This window comes from Xiphophorus couchianus, chromosome 9 (genome assembly GCF_001444195.1).
Source record: "Xiphophorus couchianus chromosome 9, X_couchianus-1.0, whole genome shotgun sequence".
Lineage (NCBI taxonomy): Eukaryota > Metazoa > Chordata > Actinopteri > Cyprinodontiformes > Poeciliidae > Xiphophorus > Xiphophorus couchianus.
This window is the reverse complement of record NC_040236.1, coordinates 9089376-9108358: the sequence shown is the minus strand read 5'-3', so window position 1 is coordinate 9108358 and position 18983 is coordinate 9089376. Positions and strand designations below refer to the sequence as shown.

General features: G+C 39.1%; 1 protein-coding gene across 7 annotated transcripts in view; it reads left to right on the top strand.

Annotated features, from left to right (window-relative positions):
• The window catches only part of ephb3b (eph receptor B3b), a 67008-nt gene extending 48927 nt beyond the window's left edge, over positions 1-18081 (top strand). Inside the window, exons 9-16 of one of the 7 annotated variants that reach the window (XM_028027167.1) lie at positions 1103-1155; positions 1345-1563; positions 3276-3523; positions 4715-4930; positions 5810-5995; positions 7506-7705; positions 11065-11220; positions 13953-18081. In XM_028027167.1, coding sequence (XP_027882968.1) covers positions 1103-1155; positions 1345-1563; positions 3276-3523; positions 4715-4930; positions 5810-5995; positions 7506-7705; positions 11065-11220; positions 13953-14061 — 1387 coding nt within the window. In that variant the 3' untranslated portion in view covers positions 14062-18081. Of the gene's footprint in view, positions 1-1102; positions 1156-1344; positions 1564-3275; positions 3524-4714; positions 4931-5052; positions 5199-5809; positions 5996-7505; positions 7706-11064; positions 11221-13952 lie in introns of those variants that run through there. The other 6 variants (XM_028027169.1, XM_028027168.1, XM_028027170.1 and 3 more) reach the window with 6 other exon arrangements.
• Positions 18082-18983: the final 902 nt, after the last annotated feature.

The following is an 18983-nucleotide window of genomic DNA, read 5'->3' as shown; positions in this document are numbered from 1 at the left end:
GATGCGAATGGCTAGTCACACCTTTCAAAACATCTGATTCTGCATCATCTGGGTCTAACTGCACTCATTTACCCACACACCACTCCTTTGTCAAGTAGCAAATGCAATGCGTGAGTGAATGCGTACATGTGAACGACTGGCACCCATATCTGACTGGCGCCCACTGAGCTCCCTCTGCAAGCCAGTTCAGGCAGCGGCTGACAAGCGTGGGCATCGGTCATGCTAGACTGAATAATAATCTCCCTGATCCCCCCTCCCCTCCTCTTTCATTCTGCCTTCGCTCTCTTCTATTTTAACACCACCACATTGTGTCTCTCTCAGGGTCTTGGCTTAGCCACAGCTCTGACTGCCCCTGAAGAAGAAGAAGGAGAAAATAGTAATAATACGGAACACGTAGCTCTTGCATATAACAGAACTAAATTAGAAATTGAAATGAGATGCAAATCACCATTGGGTATTTTTGTCCCCGATTACTGGTTAGACAACAAAGGAAGCACATTAAAATGTAATTTCAACAACTCATTCCCCTATCTGTAGTTCCCACCCCTTTTGCAATGCAAACAGGTTCTATGCAGGAAGGTGAGGTTATACAAACTGGAAAATACATACGTGGAAAAAAATGCCAGACTAATAAAAACATACAAAGAAAGAATAATTCCTAGAGGGTAAGAGCCCATGTAGAGACAAGTAGAATCAAATTAAATTGGGAGGAAAAGTGTGATGTCTGTAGGGTGAGTAGAGCAAACAGCTGAGCTTGCTGTTTGGGTTTTTTTAGTGTTAGCTGCTCATTTTGGTGTAACTCAGTGTAAATAGCTTTTACTTCCTTCTTTATTGTATGATATCCTTTTCTTCAGACTTACATTGGAGTGTCCAAACATGAATCATTTTCCTACTTCACTGATACATTCTTTATCGGTGAATCCCTTCCCTCAGACAAAGAATCTGAACATTTTTACCAAAGCATGCAATAGTATGACAACATCTCATATCAAGATCAGAAATTAGTCGGGATCTGTTATCTCTTGTTGCCTTTGTTTGTTCCCATTACTTGAATTCCAGTCAGTGCATGTGACTTAGTTTGTGTTGTTATCTTTCTCTGCAGAAAACAAAGAAATGGCTCAGAATCAGAGTATACAGAGAAACTTCAGCAGTACAGTAAGTATCTTTGCTAAGATCCCCTTCCTTTTTGTACATCTTGCTGTTGACTAACTGTTTCCGTAACTTGCAAAAGCATCCCATGACATTAGTTGTTTCACACTGTCATAAAGTAAACTGGCTTACTTTGATATTTGTTGATCAAACTTTATTTGGCAGCATAGATTCACTTTCCTGTTCTTGCTACTGAATCCCCAATAGTAACGCCGGGAATGAAGGTCTACATTGACCCCTTCACCTATGAGGATCCCAATGAAGCAGTGCGAGAGTTTGCCAAGGAGATTGACGTGTCCTGCGTGAAGATCGAGGAGGTCATTGGCGCAGGTAACCCACCAAAGCTCCTGAGCTACAGGGGGAAGACTGCTAGTCACCTCCAGGCCATACCGTTAGAGGACTTCACACCAAGCGGTACTTTCACTCAACTCATCGTTAGTCCTCTTCTTCCTCCCACCCCTGCCACACTTGTCACCTTTTAGGATCCCTTTCCCAGTCTTAGAATTATCTCCAGCACCCAAGCCCCTTACTATGAAGTAATTATTAATTCTGTCTGACTTAAGTTAGTGTGACTCACAGTTCTTGCACTTTTACATGCCATGCAAATATATAGACGTCTGAAAACCTTTTGTAAAATGGATAACCATTTTACTCTTTTCCTGATATTGAACCAATCCTGGAACAAGAGCAATGATGAGAACAAAAATATGAAATATTTTTGAAACCTCTGGAACAAGATTTTGGATAATGTCAAGACATGTCAAGCCTCATGCAGACATGATTGATTACTGAAGAGAAGAATTTTGCCTGATACAAACACCAGTTGCATAAGTTGAGGGTAGATTATTTGAATTTGAACTATTTGGTACATTAGCATAAAATACACTTAAGAGAATTTTCAGTTTTATTAAAATAATTTCCTTTCCCATAAGAGGATAAAACAAAGGATAAATCTTATCATGGGACAATATAATGCATTGTCTCTTTTCCAGGATTGTCTTTATCCTTTTCCACTTATTATGATATTGAGAACTTCTTAATTAAAGAAATGAAGTTCCACTAAATCACTGTATTTGATTCTAGTTTTTACCACTTCCACCTTTTCCGTTATGTGGTTGTCTTTCCTTTAATTTAAAAGCCCTCACTCCCTACCTGATGTTGTAGACAGTGAATTAATTATGAACTTGACATATTTAAAAGTAATATCTCTGCTTAAAAGCTGCAGGACTATGCCGTGTGAGGTTGATTTTTTTAACATATGTATCTGAGCAAATATGGAGGACATTGTGATGGCAGAGATGGGAATCCCCTACTACTGCTTCTACTACTACCAATACTACTGCTGCTACTACTACTACTACGACAGTTCTTCTACTGCTGAGGCTACTACTTGAAACCCATCGCTTTCCAGCATTCGCCTCTAAAGTGACAAACCCTCATTCCCTGTCTTCCCTGTCCCCTTCCTCTCCTTTATTCTTCCCTTAATCCACCCCTCCATCCATCCATCCATCCCCTTGCTGTCACTTCCTTGACTTCGTCTGCTGTGTCACCTTTGCACTCATTGACACATTACTCTCATTTAATTTTTCTTGCACACGCTTGGTGTAGAATCTAAACATAAATCGTCCACAACCGCAAAACCTCCAAAACTTTTGTCTCCACCCATGTCTTTGTCCGGCTCCCGCCTTTCCAGCCCTACTGAAGCTTAGCACCTCCTTCCTGATCCACAATTCCCACCATCCCTTGGCCTTACTTATCCTACCAACTTAATCCACTCTGTTTGATTTTATTTTCAAATTTGTTTTTAATGTTTTATAACTTTCCACTTGTGAGCATCAAATCTGTCTTTCACCATGTTTTTGTTATTATTTAGTCTAACAGTAAAATTTGTAGTAAATTTCCCATTCCACCACCATCCCTCAAAGACTAGCCCTAAGTGCTGGCTTCTCTTGCAGTTGCCCATGCCTCAATCTTCCTCCTACCCTTCCCTGGCTCCTTGGTTCTAACCAGTTAACTGTTCCCTCTCCCCTCTTTTCCCCCACTCTCCTCCACTCTTCCATCATGCCTCTCTTGCATCTCTCCTCTTCCTCTTTTGCTGTTTTTCTGGCTCACCTGGACTCCCACAGGAGAGTTTGGGGAGGTGTGCCGAGGTCGATTAAAGCTGCCTGGGCGCCGAGAAATCATTGTGGCCATCAAGACTCTAAAAGTGGGCTACACTGATCGCCAGAGGCGAGACTTCCTGTCTGAAGCATCCATAATGGGCCAGTTTGACCACCCCAACATTATCCGACTGGAGGGTGTGGTTACCAAGAGTCGGCCAGTCATGATTGTGACCGAGTTCATGGAAAATGGGGCCCTGGACTCTTTTCTAAGGGTAAGAAAAAAAAAAGCACAAACCAACACACTGCTTAACATCCATAAACTCATTCTAATAGTAGCTATTCTTTTCAAGAAAAATACAACATCATTGGCTTGTTTTGAGATTTGCGGAGAACTTGTCTATCAGCCATAATCAGATCTTTGGCTTGATCAACCCAGACCAGTTGGTCAAAAAAAAAAAAAATCCTGTTTATGATCAGTGAATGCAGTCTTCACGTGATTTGCATTGTTTGGTCTATTGTCTGTTATCTTCCTCTTGACAATACCCGGTAGATCTCTACTGGTTTCAGGTCAGGTGAGTTTGCCGGTCAGTCACTCACAGTCGCACAGTGGTAATTTTACCAGATTGTGGGACTCTTGGCAGTGTGGCACCTTTAGCATTGTGGCCATATCACAAGTCCTGAAGGAAAATGAAACTAGCGTGTCTGTACAGCTTGTCAGTAGCAAGAAGTATTAAGTGTTCTACAATTTCCTGGATGATTTCATTGACTACAAGCTTTAGAAAACATATTGGACCATCACTAGCAGATGACATGGAAACCCCAAATCTTTATCGACTCTGACAACTTCACAGTAGACTTTAAACAACATGGATTCTATGTCTTTCCACTCTTTTATTTCTACTTTGATTTTAAGCCAGTGATATATCACTTAACCTTTTTGCTGCTTGGTGGATGTAATCCAACTGCCTCACTCCGCATTCCCTTTCTAAAAAACAAACGTTTTATTTTAACACTTGCCAACCCTCCTAAACAAACAAGACCATTCAGTAATATTTTATTGTCATGTTGCATTCTTTTGGGCCTTGCAAGGTCTGTTTAAAGTCAGCCACATTGTCCCCATTAGATATTTGAAAAATCAGGCTTTAGTGTTGCTGCTGACCTTTACAAAGATAAAAATTCCCAATGATTCTCTGCCTCAAAATAACTTTTCAATGATTCTATCAGGCAGTGCCTGATAAAAAGTAGCAAAACACAAAGATATAGCAAAGGGAGTCAGGGACAGGTTGCCAGAAAAAAAAGAACAATTACAATCTGATATGATTGCAGATGAACAAAGAAGGCAGAAGGACAAACTGAAAATAAAAAAATGTAGCAAAATAAGAAGTTAAACAAGAGAAATATTCCAAGAATTGCTTTGATCCACTATCCCACTAAAAATTTGTTATTCTGTTTCCCTTCACCAGCTGAATGACGGGCAGTTCACAGTAATCCAGTTGGTTGGCATGTTGCGTGGCATCGCAGCAGGCATGAAATATTTGTCGGACATGAACTACGTGCACAGGGACCTAGCTGCCCGCAACATTCTGGTCAACAGCAATCTGGTGTGTAAAGTGTCCGATTTTGGACTGTCGCGATTTCTCGAAGACGACCCCACAGATCCCACCTACACCAGTTCCCTGGTGAGTCACTGTACACATTACGTGTTTGGGTGTTTTCAAGGTGAATGTGTGTTTGAAATCAATGTTTAAAGTTGTTACATGTAACAATTTTAACAACGGTATGTTAATTGTTTTGATTTCAGCAACTTTTACACATGAATTAACAGATGCCCACATTGCTTCACTGTTCTGTCTTTTCTTGCCAGTACAATCCACCGTAACAGAGAGAAAAAAAACATCCCACCTGATTTCTAGGAAACATTTTTTCATTCCAATCAAAATTGAGTTATAAGTAACAATGACATCCCACAACCAAACTACATTAATTTAGATTTCCACATTTACTGTATAATAAAACATAAAAATCCTTTGGTCTTCCTGTGATATTGAGCTGTGAAATAGCTTGACTGAAAAATCCATTTAAGAATATATATCATGTTCGGTAAAACAAAACAAACTAAAAGGAATAGAGCTGTATGTGCACCTAGAGCTTTATGTGGCAAAAAAACAAACAAGTAATGTCACATCTTCTGTTTTCAAGACGCAGCATTATTAAATTTTAAACATATTTTTTACCTTGAGAAACACTGCAAGTATCAGATCTCAGACATCACACTAACAACTCAGTTTGTCATCAATTTTCATGGAAGGATTTTGAATCATAGTGCAAAAAAATAAAGATTTTGCAGCACAATAAATATCCTCAAAGCTTCATGTGTTTGTACTCATTTTCGTCTAAATGTTGACTAACCTTGTGTGTTTTGGGTGTTTGAGTTCTACGGCATGCACCCATGTGTTGTGCATTAACACCTCCCTTTGGAGTTTTGTTTCTCACCCTCTCTCTTTCCCTCTTGTGTGTGTGTGTGATTCTGCCTCTCTGTCTGTGCTCCATCCCTCCAGTATTTCATGCTTACATACTCATTCGCATATCCACAGGGAGGGAAAATCCCTATCCGTTGGACGGCGCCTGAAGCCATCGCCTACAGGAAGTTCACCTCAGCCAGTGATGTCTGGAGCTACGGCATAGTCATGTGGGAAGTTATGTCGTATGGTGAGAGGCCATATTGGGACATGAGCAATCAAGATGTAAGTTAACTTGATAAGGGTTTTTTTTATTCAGATATGCCATTCTACGTGTTATTTAGATGCTCTAGTCTCTAAAGCTGACTGTTGGGGACCTGCAACAATAAGTGACATCTCATGGTCAGCAAATCTTCATACCAACTGTTAGATGCTATCCACAGTAAAGTTCAAACTCAGCCATACGCCTGGTTGATGTAGATTTCAAAGTAATGTTTTACTTTGAACTTCATGTTTCCACAGACTAGAAGTTATTGTTTTACAGTAGCCTTGCTAGGTACCCAATTTCCATCTGAGAAATACCCCTATGAAAATGGCTTTGTTATGCTTTGGAACATGTGTGTTATTTCCAACCCAGTACAAGCTTCTGAATTGAATGAAAACCAAAACTAAATCTCCAAAGAGGGTGAATTATTTCCTCAACTGTACATGCCAACAGACAGTCTTTTCTTTTCTGTCATCACAAATATAAACATGACGTTTTCTAGTGTCTTAGGACTTTGAATGAATATGTGAAAGAACATTAAGTGACAGGTACAGTATAGATGAGGATCAATGATGTTGTGGGCCTGCTTCTTTTCTAAAGGCCTTGGAGACCTTGCTATATTTAATGGTACTAGGAAGGCATAGCATTTTCGTACACAACTGTTGTAACATGATTTAAAAGAACAAACGACAAACAAGCAAAAACATTACATTACAAAGTTTAAGAAAATGCTGACGGAACAATTTATTATGTTCTAGTTCTTACTCTAAATAAACTGGTTTTAGCTTTGATTGAAAGGAACTCGGTGTGTCAGTAGTTATTTCGTTTTCTGGAAGTTTCTTCCACATTAGAGGAGCATACAAACAGAATGTTGCTTCTTCAGGTTTAGTTTTGATTCAGGGGCTGCAGCATAGACTTGAACCAGACAACCTGAGTCGTCTGGAAGGCTGACACAAAGGCAACAAATCTTTGATATATTTTGTTGCTAAGGTATTCCGTAATGTGTAAATACACGTGTATTGTAAAGTCTGTTCTCTAAGTTACAGGGAGCCAGTGTAAGGACTGTAGAACCAGAGTGATGTGCTCTATCTTCCTAGTATTAGTGAGAACGCAAGCAGGATCATTCTGGATCAGCTGCAGTGGTCTGATTGACTTTTTAGGCAAACTTCTGAAGATACTGTTGAAGTAATCAATTTGACTAAAGTTAAATACATGGATGAGTTTCTCAGTATTATGTTGGAATATTAGTTCTTTGATTATGAACCTTTTAAAATCCCAGCGTTTAAAGCATATTTTAATTTAACATTTTCTGTGTACATTTATCTGGGTGCCAATAAATATTGCAACCACTGCTGGAATTGAAATTAAGTAATAAAATCACACATTTATCTTCACAGTCATATGTATCACATGAAATGTACTAGTTTTTGACAAGTTTAAGATCTGCATCTCTGCCATGCTGTAATTTTGTATCATTTCCAGTTTGGTAATAAGAAACAGAAGACTACTATTTCTGTTGTTCTTCCTAAGGTGATAAATGCTGTAGAGCAGGACTATCGGCTGCCCCCACCTATGGATTGCCCCACAGCCCTACACCAGCTTATGTTGGACTGTTGGGTGAAAGAAAGGAACCTGCGACCGAAATTCACCCAGATTGTTGCCACGTTGGATAAACTTATTCGCAATGCAGCAAGTCTCAAAGTGGTCTCCAACAGCACACAGTCCAGTGGGTAAGTCCTATATAGGGTAGTATTAATTTCTCATTAATACCATATAAGTACTATAAGGGCTTCAAAGTAAACACTTCATCCATTGTGTCTTCGATACTATGGCAATAAAAAAAGTATGGGACATGCTTTTTGTTTCACTGAGGTGTCCAATTGTGCTGAAACTTTGTTCTAGTTTTATCAAGTTATTTGTTTCAAGAGCAAATACCTTTATTTGATTTGCTAATAGTTTAGCTTATGGAACTCTTTTTGACTTGTTAGGTTTGGTCTAGCTATTTGCTCCTGAGTGCAACTGTTTTGTGAAGATTCTTGATACAGTATGCATAACTGACTCTGTAGGTGTGTGTTAAGGCCATAGACAGTGTGTATTCAAATCTTTACCACTCACGAATGGAGAGCTATTCTTAAAACACATCCAAATTACCACTGCTCAATACTGCCTTTTATGCAGTTCATCCACCAACTGGGAGTTGAATCAATAGCATTGCATCTACATTTAGCTGATTTATCTATATCTGAAACCTGTTTCTTAGAAATAGTTCACAGCTCAGAAGGCTGCGGAGTTGGATGATATAGTAAAGGGGTGACCTACCTTTCTGTCCCTGCATCGGGGTCTTTCTGTCTTGAGGGAAGGCGTCAGACAATCCTTGGTTGGGCTCATAAGGGAGAAGAGGGTCTCGGTTGGCCATCGGAGTGACGTTCTTAGAAGATTAGGCTTGTGGTTAATTAGCTCGATTAGGGCGATGCAAAAAAGAGATGCAAGCGCCTTCTAATTAGCCACTAACAAGATTTTAAACGGGCCAGCGGAGGGGTGGCCTCCTGCCGACAAACTTAACAAGGGAGGAGTGAGTGAGAGGTGGAATAGCAGAGCTGGTAGACTGCAGGTTCAAAAACACTGTCTGACACAATGTCTTTTGCTTTTGTGTTTTATTTACCTGAGTTTTAAAATTTTTAAATAAAAATGTATCTTTGTTTACTTGCTTTTATACAAAACAGAAAACCTAAATTTATTTGTATGAATGCTCTTATACACTAGATTATGAGAGTTATAGTTATTCTTAAAGTTATTCTTTTTATAGATTATCTCCAACAAGTGGAAATGATGCTTCATAAGTTCTTATTTGATTTTAGGTAAACTTGCTGATTGCACAGAATTTTATCCCTTTTTCTTCTGCTGTTTTACAACAAGTTTAACTGGCTGATATGAGCTGGTTACTCAGGACAACTTCCCTGCTAGAAAATGCAGTTGGATGCCTAACAGACATGTCTCTCAGAGCTTGCGTACTGTAGTCTTATAACGCTGTCCCTCTAATTGATAATGGAACTCCTTTAGCTTCTATTCAGTGAATATTCCGAAATATTCAGAATAAGTGTAGCAGACATCTTTAAGAAAGCAGACAGGCAGGTCCAAACTGCCTGTCTGCTTTCTCTGCATCACTCTATTCTCCATAGAGCCTTAGAAAACTACTGCTTCTTAGCATCTTATTAAAAAAACTTTAGACCAAAGGAATGGTAAAGAGGTAAGAATTTAATGATTTTGAAACCATACCCTTTATATTGGTAAAAGTCCAAGCCTCATTCAAACTTCACAAACTCAACATATCAAGTCCACACACTTATTAAAATATAAAGAAGTAAATAAGCCGTTTGTAAAATCTGATACACCTCTGTTGGGATCATTGCAGCCCCTTCCGAATTTAGGTTTGGTCTTTAGCAGCTAGTTCACAGGATTAGCCACCTTTCCAGCTGTGCCACTATCTTTGGGTTACATTTAACCAGCTACAGTCTGGGGCCAGCCTAAGCCAACTTTAGAAAAGCAGGACTAACAATACTCAATTAAGAGAAGCCAGAGTCTGGCGTTAACTGCAGCCTTAGCCCTTGGGCTCCGGAGGACAGGCCTTATTAAAAATCCCTCCATCTGCACCACTCAATGGAGCCTCTGTATCTCTGTTATTACCTCCACCCCCCTCTATGCCTTTTTTCCCCTCTTTCTCTCTCTCTCCATTCCTCTTTTAATTGTTAATGAATTTAATACCATCAAAAAGGATGACAGAGATCAGCAGAGCAGAGAAAAGAAGAGACAGTGGTGCTCTTTCTCTGGGCCAGCTCCCTCAACTGTTTCTCCTCATTTACCTTCCCTCACCTCCCTGTCATCCTCTCCACCTCCACCTCAGCTCTTGTTCATGGGCTCTCGTTCACTGTGAGATGTTGATCAATTTTATTTAAACTCTCATGGTGGCTCATTTATCGTAATTGTTGATCAGAGCTAATTTTTTTTTTTTTGGAAGTGCTTCTTTTTGCTGTCAACAGGTGTGCAAAAATGTCCAGAGTACTGCTCTATAAAGCTTATTTTCAAATCCAAAGGAGAAATTTCAGAAGTTTCGATGTACACAGTGTCTTTTATAGTTAGCTGTGTTGCAGAAAATCAAAAAGTTGAAAGTAACTACTTTTAGGGTCCATAGGATCACTTATCAGTCACAAGTTACAACAAGTACATGTGAACAACATCTGTGTTTACATTCCAAAGATAGTTCTCGCTTTACAAAAAGTAAATGTCTGTCCAGCTCTTTGTGACTGTGTTCCACTCATCCTTTGCTTGTGCTAGCCCTTGCAGAAAGTACTTTAAATCCAATGATTGCGTGTCTAAAGGCCTAACATTTATAAAATATGAGCTGGGCTCAAGTTCTTACAGCTGGTCTAGATTTTATTTCAACTGACCAATAAAACCACATCAAATCAATTCTTTGCAGATTAGATTCAAATCATGTTTGTGAGAAGGTTTAAGAATGTGAATGTGTCCAACAACAGAAACCAAATTTCTAAGGTGTTTTTTCTGTGTTGGCAGTGCCAAAAGTACACATTGACATTTTCTTGCGTCAAAAAAAAAAAAAAGAAAAAAAAAAAAGGACTCTCCTTTGTCTTCTGACTTCATTGTCAGAAGACAATGAAGTCTTCTGTGACTTCATTGTGTCACAGAAGACACAATGAATGGAGGAAAAGATGTTTCCAGGGTTCTTTGAGGATTCTGGATATTTTACATGACTTTAACAGAAATACTAGTAAATCCATTAATGACTACCACATGACCATGCCTCACCAGCTGCAGTGCCAACATCCACCACCCAAGCCTCCAGCCAGTCTCTCCACAGCCATAAAAGTACATAGCCTCATTGCACAAAACTCCTTGTATTCTGTTAGGAGCAGAGGGGAAGAAAGGAGGAGAAAAGAGAAGGAGATGCAGAGAAATGGAGAGGTGGCGCTTGGGGGGTGAGGTTGGCCGGTCGAGGCAATAGAGCAGTGACCTTAACCCTCTCTCTGTCTCTCTTTCTCTCTCCTCCTTTCCTGCTCCTCCCCTGATATAGGGTATCCCAGCCCTTGCTTGATCGCTGTGTGCCAGACTATACCACTTTCACCACTGTGGGGGACTGGCTGGATGCCATCAAGATGAGCCGCTACCGTGACAACTTTGTCAACGCCGGATTTGCATCCTTTGACCTGGTGGCCCAGATGACGGCAGAGTGAGTGGAGCTAATCAGGGCTAAAGTGATTGACTGTGTCGAGTTTGAGAGTCAAATTAGAGTTATAAAAATTGACCTTGAGGAAGTAAAAATAACCTCTTGGATAAATTAAAAAGGGTGTGGAAGCAGTTGGCCTTCAGCAAAAGAACCAAAGGAATTACAATGTCAAGCCTATGCAATCATGGGCTTGATTTTTTCTTCTGCTGTATGATTTGGAAGTAGGGACAATACACATTTGAGTAAAGATGCTATTATTTCACAATTCTAACACAAAGATTGAGTGTATGACATGATCAGATTTCTTTTGTTTTAAACTGAATATGAATAATTATTCTTAATATGTCAAAAATAACATACTGATTATTGTACTTAACTTTAAAATTATTGCAAATATATAAAACAAACATCTGCTAAACATAGTAGTTTTCAAGTGCTTATTTCTAAAAAAAAAAAAGTATGTCTTTTTTTGCCATTTTGTCTGTGTATTGTAACACAAGAATGTCAAGATAATAAGAGCTGGTTAATCAGCTTGGCTACCTACTCCGGAAGCCAACCTGCATGTCAAAAATTATATACATTTTTGACATGATAAATAGTGTGTCACTCATAGCTCACCAACTGTGGCTTTAAAACAGTAGTGCTTTTATAACAGTCATCTGTGGTGCTCCTTTAGTTTCTACAAGGTTATGCTTGGTATACATTTTTGACATGGGCTACATAGGCAACTGCCCAGGGCAGCTGTTAGAAGAGAGAAACTTATCTGTGAACTTCACCCTCAGCAAGTCTGCTATTGCTTTCATGTATGAGTTGTCCGTGGGTAGTTGGCACCCCCAAGTGATATGTGTGCACCCACTGTTGCTGTTGAGAGTAGGAAAATTAGTTTATGTTCTCTGTGTGGCAGAGTTACCTCTCCCAGAGCACTAGTCATTCTTACTATCCTTGTTTTTCATAACCACAAATATATCCACACAACAGAATTTTTGTCAGCAAGGACAAAAGGTGGAGATGTGCAGTGTTGTTCTACAGTCACTAACTGGCATCTCAATAAAAAGATTTGAACTATAAGAAAGGTATGATGAAAAACTTCAGAAATGTATAAACTGTCACTGTTGAAAACTGTGATATTCTCTGATTCTGGTTGCTGGTCCACACCTGTTTGATAGAAACAAACTGTTTTAGTATAATCCTGAACCTTATAAAGAAGCACCTCTAATACAAAGTGTAAGCGATATACAAGAGCATTATGTCTCTTTATTAAGCTTTTGTAGCCACTGTTTAATTATAATTTTTAGCTTATGGCTAACCCAGTATCTGTCATGTTTACAAACAGGAAATGATGTCACAGAAACAATGTAAATCAAAGGTTGGTGATGATCAAATAAGTGAATTAGGAATATAATGATAAATAAATTGTTCTCATTAACTGCATAATAGCCAGTGGAGGTGGGGGTAATTTGTTTCAATTTGGCTGGGTTGACAGGTGTGGCGTACTGTGGCTCTGTGTTGCCCTTAATGGCCAGTAATTCCTCTAATGGTTCCCATTTATTATCATTTCATCCACTGTTGCTGTGGTGAAGGGGACGGCAAAATATGAAGGGAAAAAGATACACCATTTATTTGTTCCATGCACTTTGATGTGACAGAATGAGAATGTAGTGTGAATATGTGTCCCTGCCAGTCTGTAAGTTTATATCTTCATACTCACAGCCACAAAGTCATTGGCTGTCTGTATCTAGAATTAGAATAAGAGACAAGATCTGCCCTCTTCCCACCTATTGACTGGTGACATCAAATGAGCGAGAGGAAGAGAGAGGGTACTTTGATGTTGCTGTACAGTGCAACGGATGCTATTATTAAATTACACCATCTGAATAATGACATAAAACGCAGGAGTCCTCTGAAATGTTTTTCAGTTTGGATAAAAGCTTAATTTTACCACATACTCTATTTATTAAAAGTATCTGCACCATGTAGAAAAGCATTAGACCTGACATTCTTTGTTTGCTATGTCTGCTAAAGTCCTATTTTCTTGTGAAGTAAGTTTTTATCAGTAATATCTGAGGCTTCACAACAGACTTCCAAAAATTAGGAAAGTGAACAACTGGAGGACAAAAGAAATGTCAGGCCTAACAATACCATCTGAAGCACATGAACAGCATCTGAAATTTCTGTAGTTTACATATTAAAAAAAAAAAACAACAGAAATTCCATGTCCCTCAGCACAGTCTGTTATCTGACGTTTTCAATGTTGATTCTAAAATACTGTTTAGTCATTTAATTCTGTTTTAGCTTTGGTACTTTCCTGCACACATAAAGCAAAACAAACCTGTAGTACCTTTCTGAAGAACTACTAAAACATTTCCAGATATCCAGTTTACAATTCAGTTACTGTTGGAAATTTGTATATTTTCTGTATCTCGGTATCTCCACCTGCCAAACAGTAGCTAAGTTTGTTATTCAATCATTAACTATGGTTATGGCCTTTTGACACGTTTCCTCTTGCCCATCTTCTGGGTAACAGAGGTATGTTTAATTCAGACTGCCAATCTGTCCCACCCAGTTTTACTAAGATCCTCTCTGGAAGCCATTTTATGGATGACTGTCCAGGTGCCTTAATCGACCTGGTTCAATGAGTGTTCACTTGTGATGGAAAGTGAAACCTACTCCTGCGATGTTTAGTCTCTTGTTTTATGACAGACACCTGTTCTCATTTCTCAATGTTTTCGCCACAGGGACTTGCTGCGGATAGGGGTGACGTTGGCTGGTCATCAGAAGAAAATTCTTGGTAGCATTCAGGACATGAGACTACAGATGAACCAAACACTTCCTGTCCAGGTGTGAGCAGCAGGACACACAAGACGGATGCAGTCAAAGGACAGCCAGACAGGAAAAGGGGAGAAACTGTGCCAGAGAAGGCCACTGGAAAACCCTAGCTGCCTGACCTATCTGCCAACTAGACACTATGAAACTGGCTTGCAGTGCCTAAGATTTTTTTTTTCTTTATTTCAATACCACTTACATTTCCTGTCCCCACTCTTTGTTGCCTGCATTGTTTCTTCCATCCAAAATGAATTAGTATGTTTTTGAAAGAAGAGGACTTCCCCCTAATTCCCATGTGTGCCTCACCAACTCTAAAATGGGTTGATGTTTGCATGCATGTTTTTTTGTCAAGTTGGCCTTAGTTGTGCTCTGATCCTCATGCAAGACCCTCGTTTCTTGACCTTCTGAGTGTAATAAGACACGCTAAAGGATGAACTTCCCTCACAGGAAAGTAATCAAAGATACCTGTGCCAGACCACAAGAGGTGGAGGACGATTATTTCCCCGAAAGATGCTGTTTTACTGTGCATGTGTGTTATTTTCCATCTTCATATTGAAGGTGTGTTACCTAAAAGGGCAGATGCTTGGAGAGGCATGGAGTGGTGAAGGAAAAAATGTAATCGTGCTGCAGTCAAAGGTTAAGAGGCTGACGGAGGTCAAACGAAAGGGAGCCACATTTTTTGGACACCTGCTTCGACTGTTGGGTCACCGGCGACCTCTTCACTCTAACCTGAAGTGACTTAGGATTGTTCCTCTTCTCGGGAACACCTACTAATCAACTGTTTTTTTGGGGGGGGGTTTGTTGTTGTTTTGTTTTTTACATATGAGATCTATGTCCACAAAACAACATGTGATGTTTCCTTTTGACGTTTTCTTGTCTCTCTCACACATTTTTTGGGAGAATTGTGGCCGGTCCAACCAGTACCCTGTCAACTGGACACTGTATGTGACAAGGGGAAAACAAGGACTCTGGCAACAATGTTTGAAAGACCTCCTGGCCTTTTGTGTGCATTTTCTTTCAATGCGAGTGTCTACTTGTGTGTGTGCGCATGAGTGTGTGTATGTATGAATAATGAGTGGATGTGCTAGAGTGCACCAGGTTGCACACGGATATACTGTAAAATATGGCTTCCATAATTTGAAACCATGGAGAATTAACGCATGAACTGATCTGTAATAAGCAGACACTATATCTGAAATAATTATGCTATATTCTGTGGACAGCTGTTAAACATTCACCTTTCTTTATTGGATCCCAAAAACAGACTTTGATCACACGCACATACACACACACACAATTATGACTGACGCTTTTGTTTTTACTATTATCTGGATTTAGAAATAATCAGAAAAATCGTCTCTATGTTTCTTGACATCCTGCCCTGTGTATTTATTTGTACCTCACCCACCAACCCGTGATCCCTCATCAGTATAAAGATGGACTAGGCTGTTTTGGGAACGTGAAACAATCAGAGAGAAGACGAAGCTCCAAGAGAATTCACCTGATGAAATAACAATTAATAAAGTAATTGCTTATATATTGGATTTTGTATTTTTGTTGTTGTTCTAAACAGCCTGTACAGGTTTTGTAACAAAAGTAAGATAAATGACTAAAGAAAGAGTTGTTGTAAAATGTTTGTCTCAGAGTGAATTCATCAGGAAGTAACGGATGTTAGGAGAGAGAAAACAAGCATGTTCAATCGCTGAATAACATGCTGGTTTTTTTTTGTTTTGCATACATTGTTATCTCAGTGTTGACTATGTAGGTATATACGAGTGTATGTGTGCCTCTTGAACCTGATACTCAGCCACCCCAGCCCTATTTTTGTTTTCAACATAAAGAGCATTTGTGAAGCACTGGGCTGTTACTAATTGTCTTCCAGGCACATAATTTTCATCTCCCGTGAACCACTCAACCGTTGTCCAACCCATTTTACATAAGCTTGTCAAGAGGTTTGTAAGGGAACAAGCCAAGGGATAGTGTTGCATCAAACTAGTTGCCTCACCTTTGTGTTATTTCGGTCGGCCTCGGAGGAGGAGCTCTATTACAGGACCTGTAGTTTCCTCTCCATCCAACAGGATCCTCATTAGAGAATTCGGAGCTGTCTGGCAGGAGAAACCTATTGGTCTTTTTCTGTCAGCTCGATTAATGCAGCAGCCAATCAGGCATTGCAGGGATATGAATGTGCAGCACACAGGCATTTGCAGACACAGGGCAGGCAGACATATCATTATCTCTCATTCATTTGCTGTCTGGCCTGCAATCACCCTGTCTCAAGCTCCGGGTGCTGCATGATTAGCACAGAGCTGGATCAACAGTACGAGGGATACAGGCCAGCCAAAATCTGGAGCCAGCTTCATCTTAACTGACAGCAGCTGCATCTCTGAGGCCATGCTATTTGTGCTTCTCACAACAGGGTGTTTGGTGCGGGTGGATTAGGGAGTGGGGCGGTATCACTGCTGTGATCTCGTAGATAGCCGCCATATTGTTTTCATTGAAGTTAATCAATGCAACACGTGAATCCAAATCCTTATAATATTGCAATGTTTTTGGCAGTGCAGTGGTTCTTTCCAGATCTTTTAAGAAAAATCATATGCAAAACAGCACACCTTCCCTATTTTGTAACAATCCCTTTTACATGTGCAGATAATTTTACCAATGTAGCTGAACTCTTTGTAGAGCTTCCTATCCTGTAACTCTTTTAGTGTAAACTTAGGATCACAATAGCAGTTTGACTGTTTTTGTACTAATACAGTGCCATAAAGAACTTTCAGTTTGTCATCCCCAAATTAATAAATTCAGATTAATTATATTATTCATTAAAAAAATATAGCAATATGACAGGAATTAATTGAAAAAGTGTTTTACTGGGAGGTTTTTATTGTTACTCATAAATACTCTGCCCTCTTTCATGCCAGGACTCAGTTTATTGGAAAAGATTGATATAGCACATGTTTGTAAAGTGACGGCAATTAGAATCTGAGATTTCCACAATTTCCCAATATTGTTTTCAACTTCTCCAGGCACGTCCATCTTTCAGTCACTTTAGCTTCGCTGCTGCTCTAACTCGTTTGTGGCTCTGAATCAGATGCTGGGCACTGAAATACAGAAAAGTGGGCAGGATAAAGGGGCTAAACACAATCAGATGGCAAACAGGCACGCTCAAGAAAAAGTGACAGCCTGAAGCGTGAACTATTGATGAAGTGCACATGGTGCTTTGAGGTCTGGAGCTGTGTTCAGTAGAGTCAAACTGGCCATGAGTGATGTGCTCAACTGGCAGCAATTTCACATATTTAAAAGATTAATTCACTTTAACTACTAACAAATAATCTGTAGGTATTTTTTTCAGACAAACATGGAAGTTTTATTTGCTTACTGTGCACAAAACGGAAAGGAATTATATCTCCTGGTTTTTGTGTTCATCCATCAAGCTGCATGTGGCTGAAGTTACGATGGACTGTTACATTTGTGTGTGTATGTGTGTGGGAATAAAACAAATGCTATTTTATAAAGAAACTGTTTGATTACCAGAGCATAGACTGTCAGCTATGGTTATCATTCAGTGCATCAATAGAAATCTAATTATCTAAACATTCCTCAACTTTATTTTATCCGTTTTACATATATTGCAGATTATCACCGATTAAAGTCTCTTCTAAGAACAGCAGTCACCCCTCCACACACACTGAGCACTCTCTAGCTTTGTTTCCATTAAAACGTGTCTGTTTTAAATAAATATACAGTCATTTTTATGTCCTCTAACATGTCCACAGACTTGTTGTCTTTTGGTCACTTTTATGTTACTTTTTACTTTTTTTCCCAAATAATAAGCAACATTTTTCAGAGAGTACTGTACATGATTAGTAAAATAGGAACAGTGGGGTTGGAAAACTGAAATGCAATTGTTACTTCCTCTTTGGAAAGCATTGAGATGTATTTAATGGTGCAGACATACACAACAAATTACTAAAAGAAGATGCATTCTTGTAGAAATATTTTTAAAAGACCCTTTTTTGCAATTAAATTATTTAAGAAATGTGATCCTATCTCCCATCTGATTCTTTGTGTGTTGTTTCTTTGCACTGATAATTCCTCCACATGGAAAGTGTTCTCTGTCCTTAAAGTGTTCTCTGTCCTTTAGATACCGTGCCAGTTTATAATCACACTCATGCTCCACAGTCAAGTAATTGCCCAAGACAAACACATTCAATCTCACCACATATGTTTTCATTCTCTTGCTTTTATGATTATTACCAGGACTAGTCATGCAGCATTTATTAGAATTTCATTTTTTATTCAATATAGCCAACATTTGGCTGACAGAGAGCATCTGAAATCACAAAACGTAACTGCACTTTTTCATACGGAACTACTCATTTTCCATCAAAAGCTTTCAGATTCAATGTTTGTGTTCCACATGGGTTTCAGCTGCATTGTTGCCCCTGCAGTGGGAAAGCCTGAGGTCATTCCGAGTAACAATGATTTTCCAAATGTGCTTTTTATGGGATGTCTTTAGCTGCAAACACCAGAAGAGTAAATATTGATCTTTTGAGAAGTTATCCAGAGTTCATCACTTCTAATATGATCTTTAGTTCTTTGCTGCAGCTGCTCATATTGAAATCAAAAATTAGTAGCTTCATCATCATCATAATGCAGCTGTTGTCTTGAAATGTCAAAGTGGCTAGCTTTCACTTTTAAAAATACAAAAAACTAAATTTCATAAAAGTCAAAAGACCACAATCATAGAAAAAAGCTGACCAGAAACTTGCTAAATATTGTACAGGTAAAGTTTTTTTTTTGTTTTTTTTTTTACTGTTTTTGATTGTTTCTGATTGAAAATAAGATAAGCCTTTCTCTAAAGACCATCAAACTGTAACTTTTTTAAGGCATTTTCTGACCCACATGCAAGAAACTCTCAGGAGATTACATTAACAGATTTATTG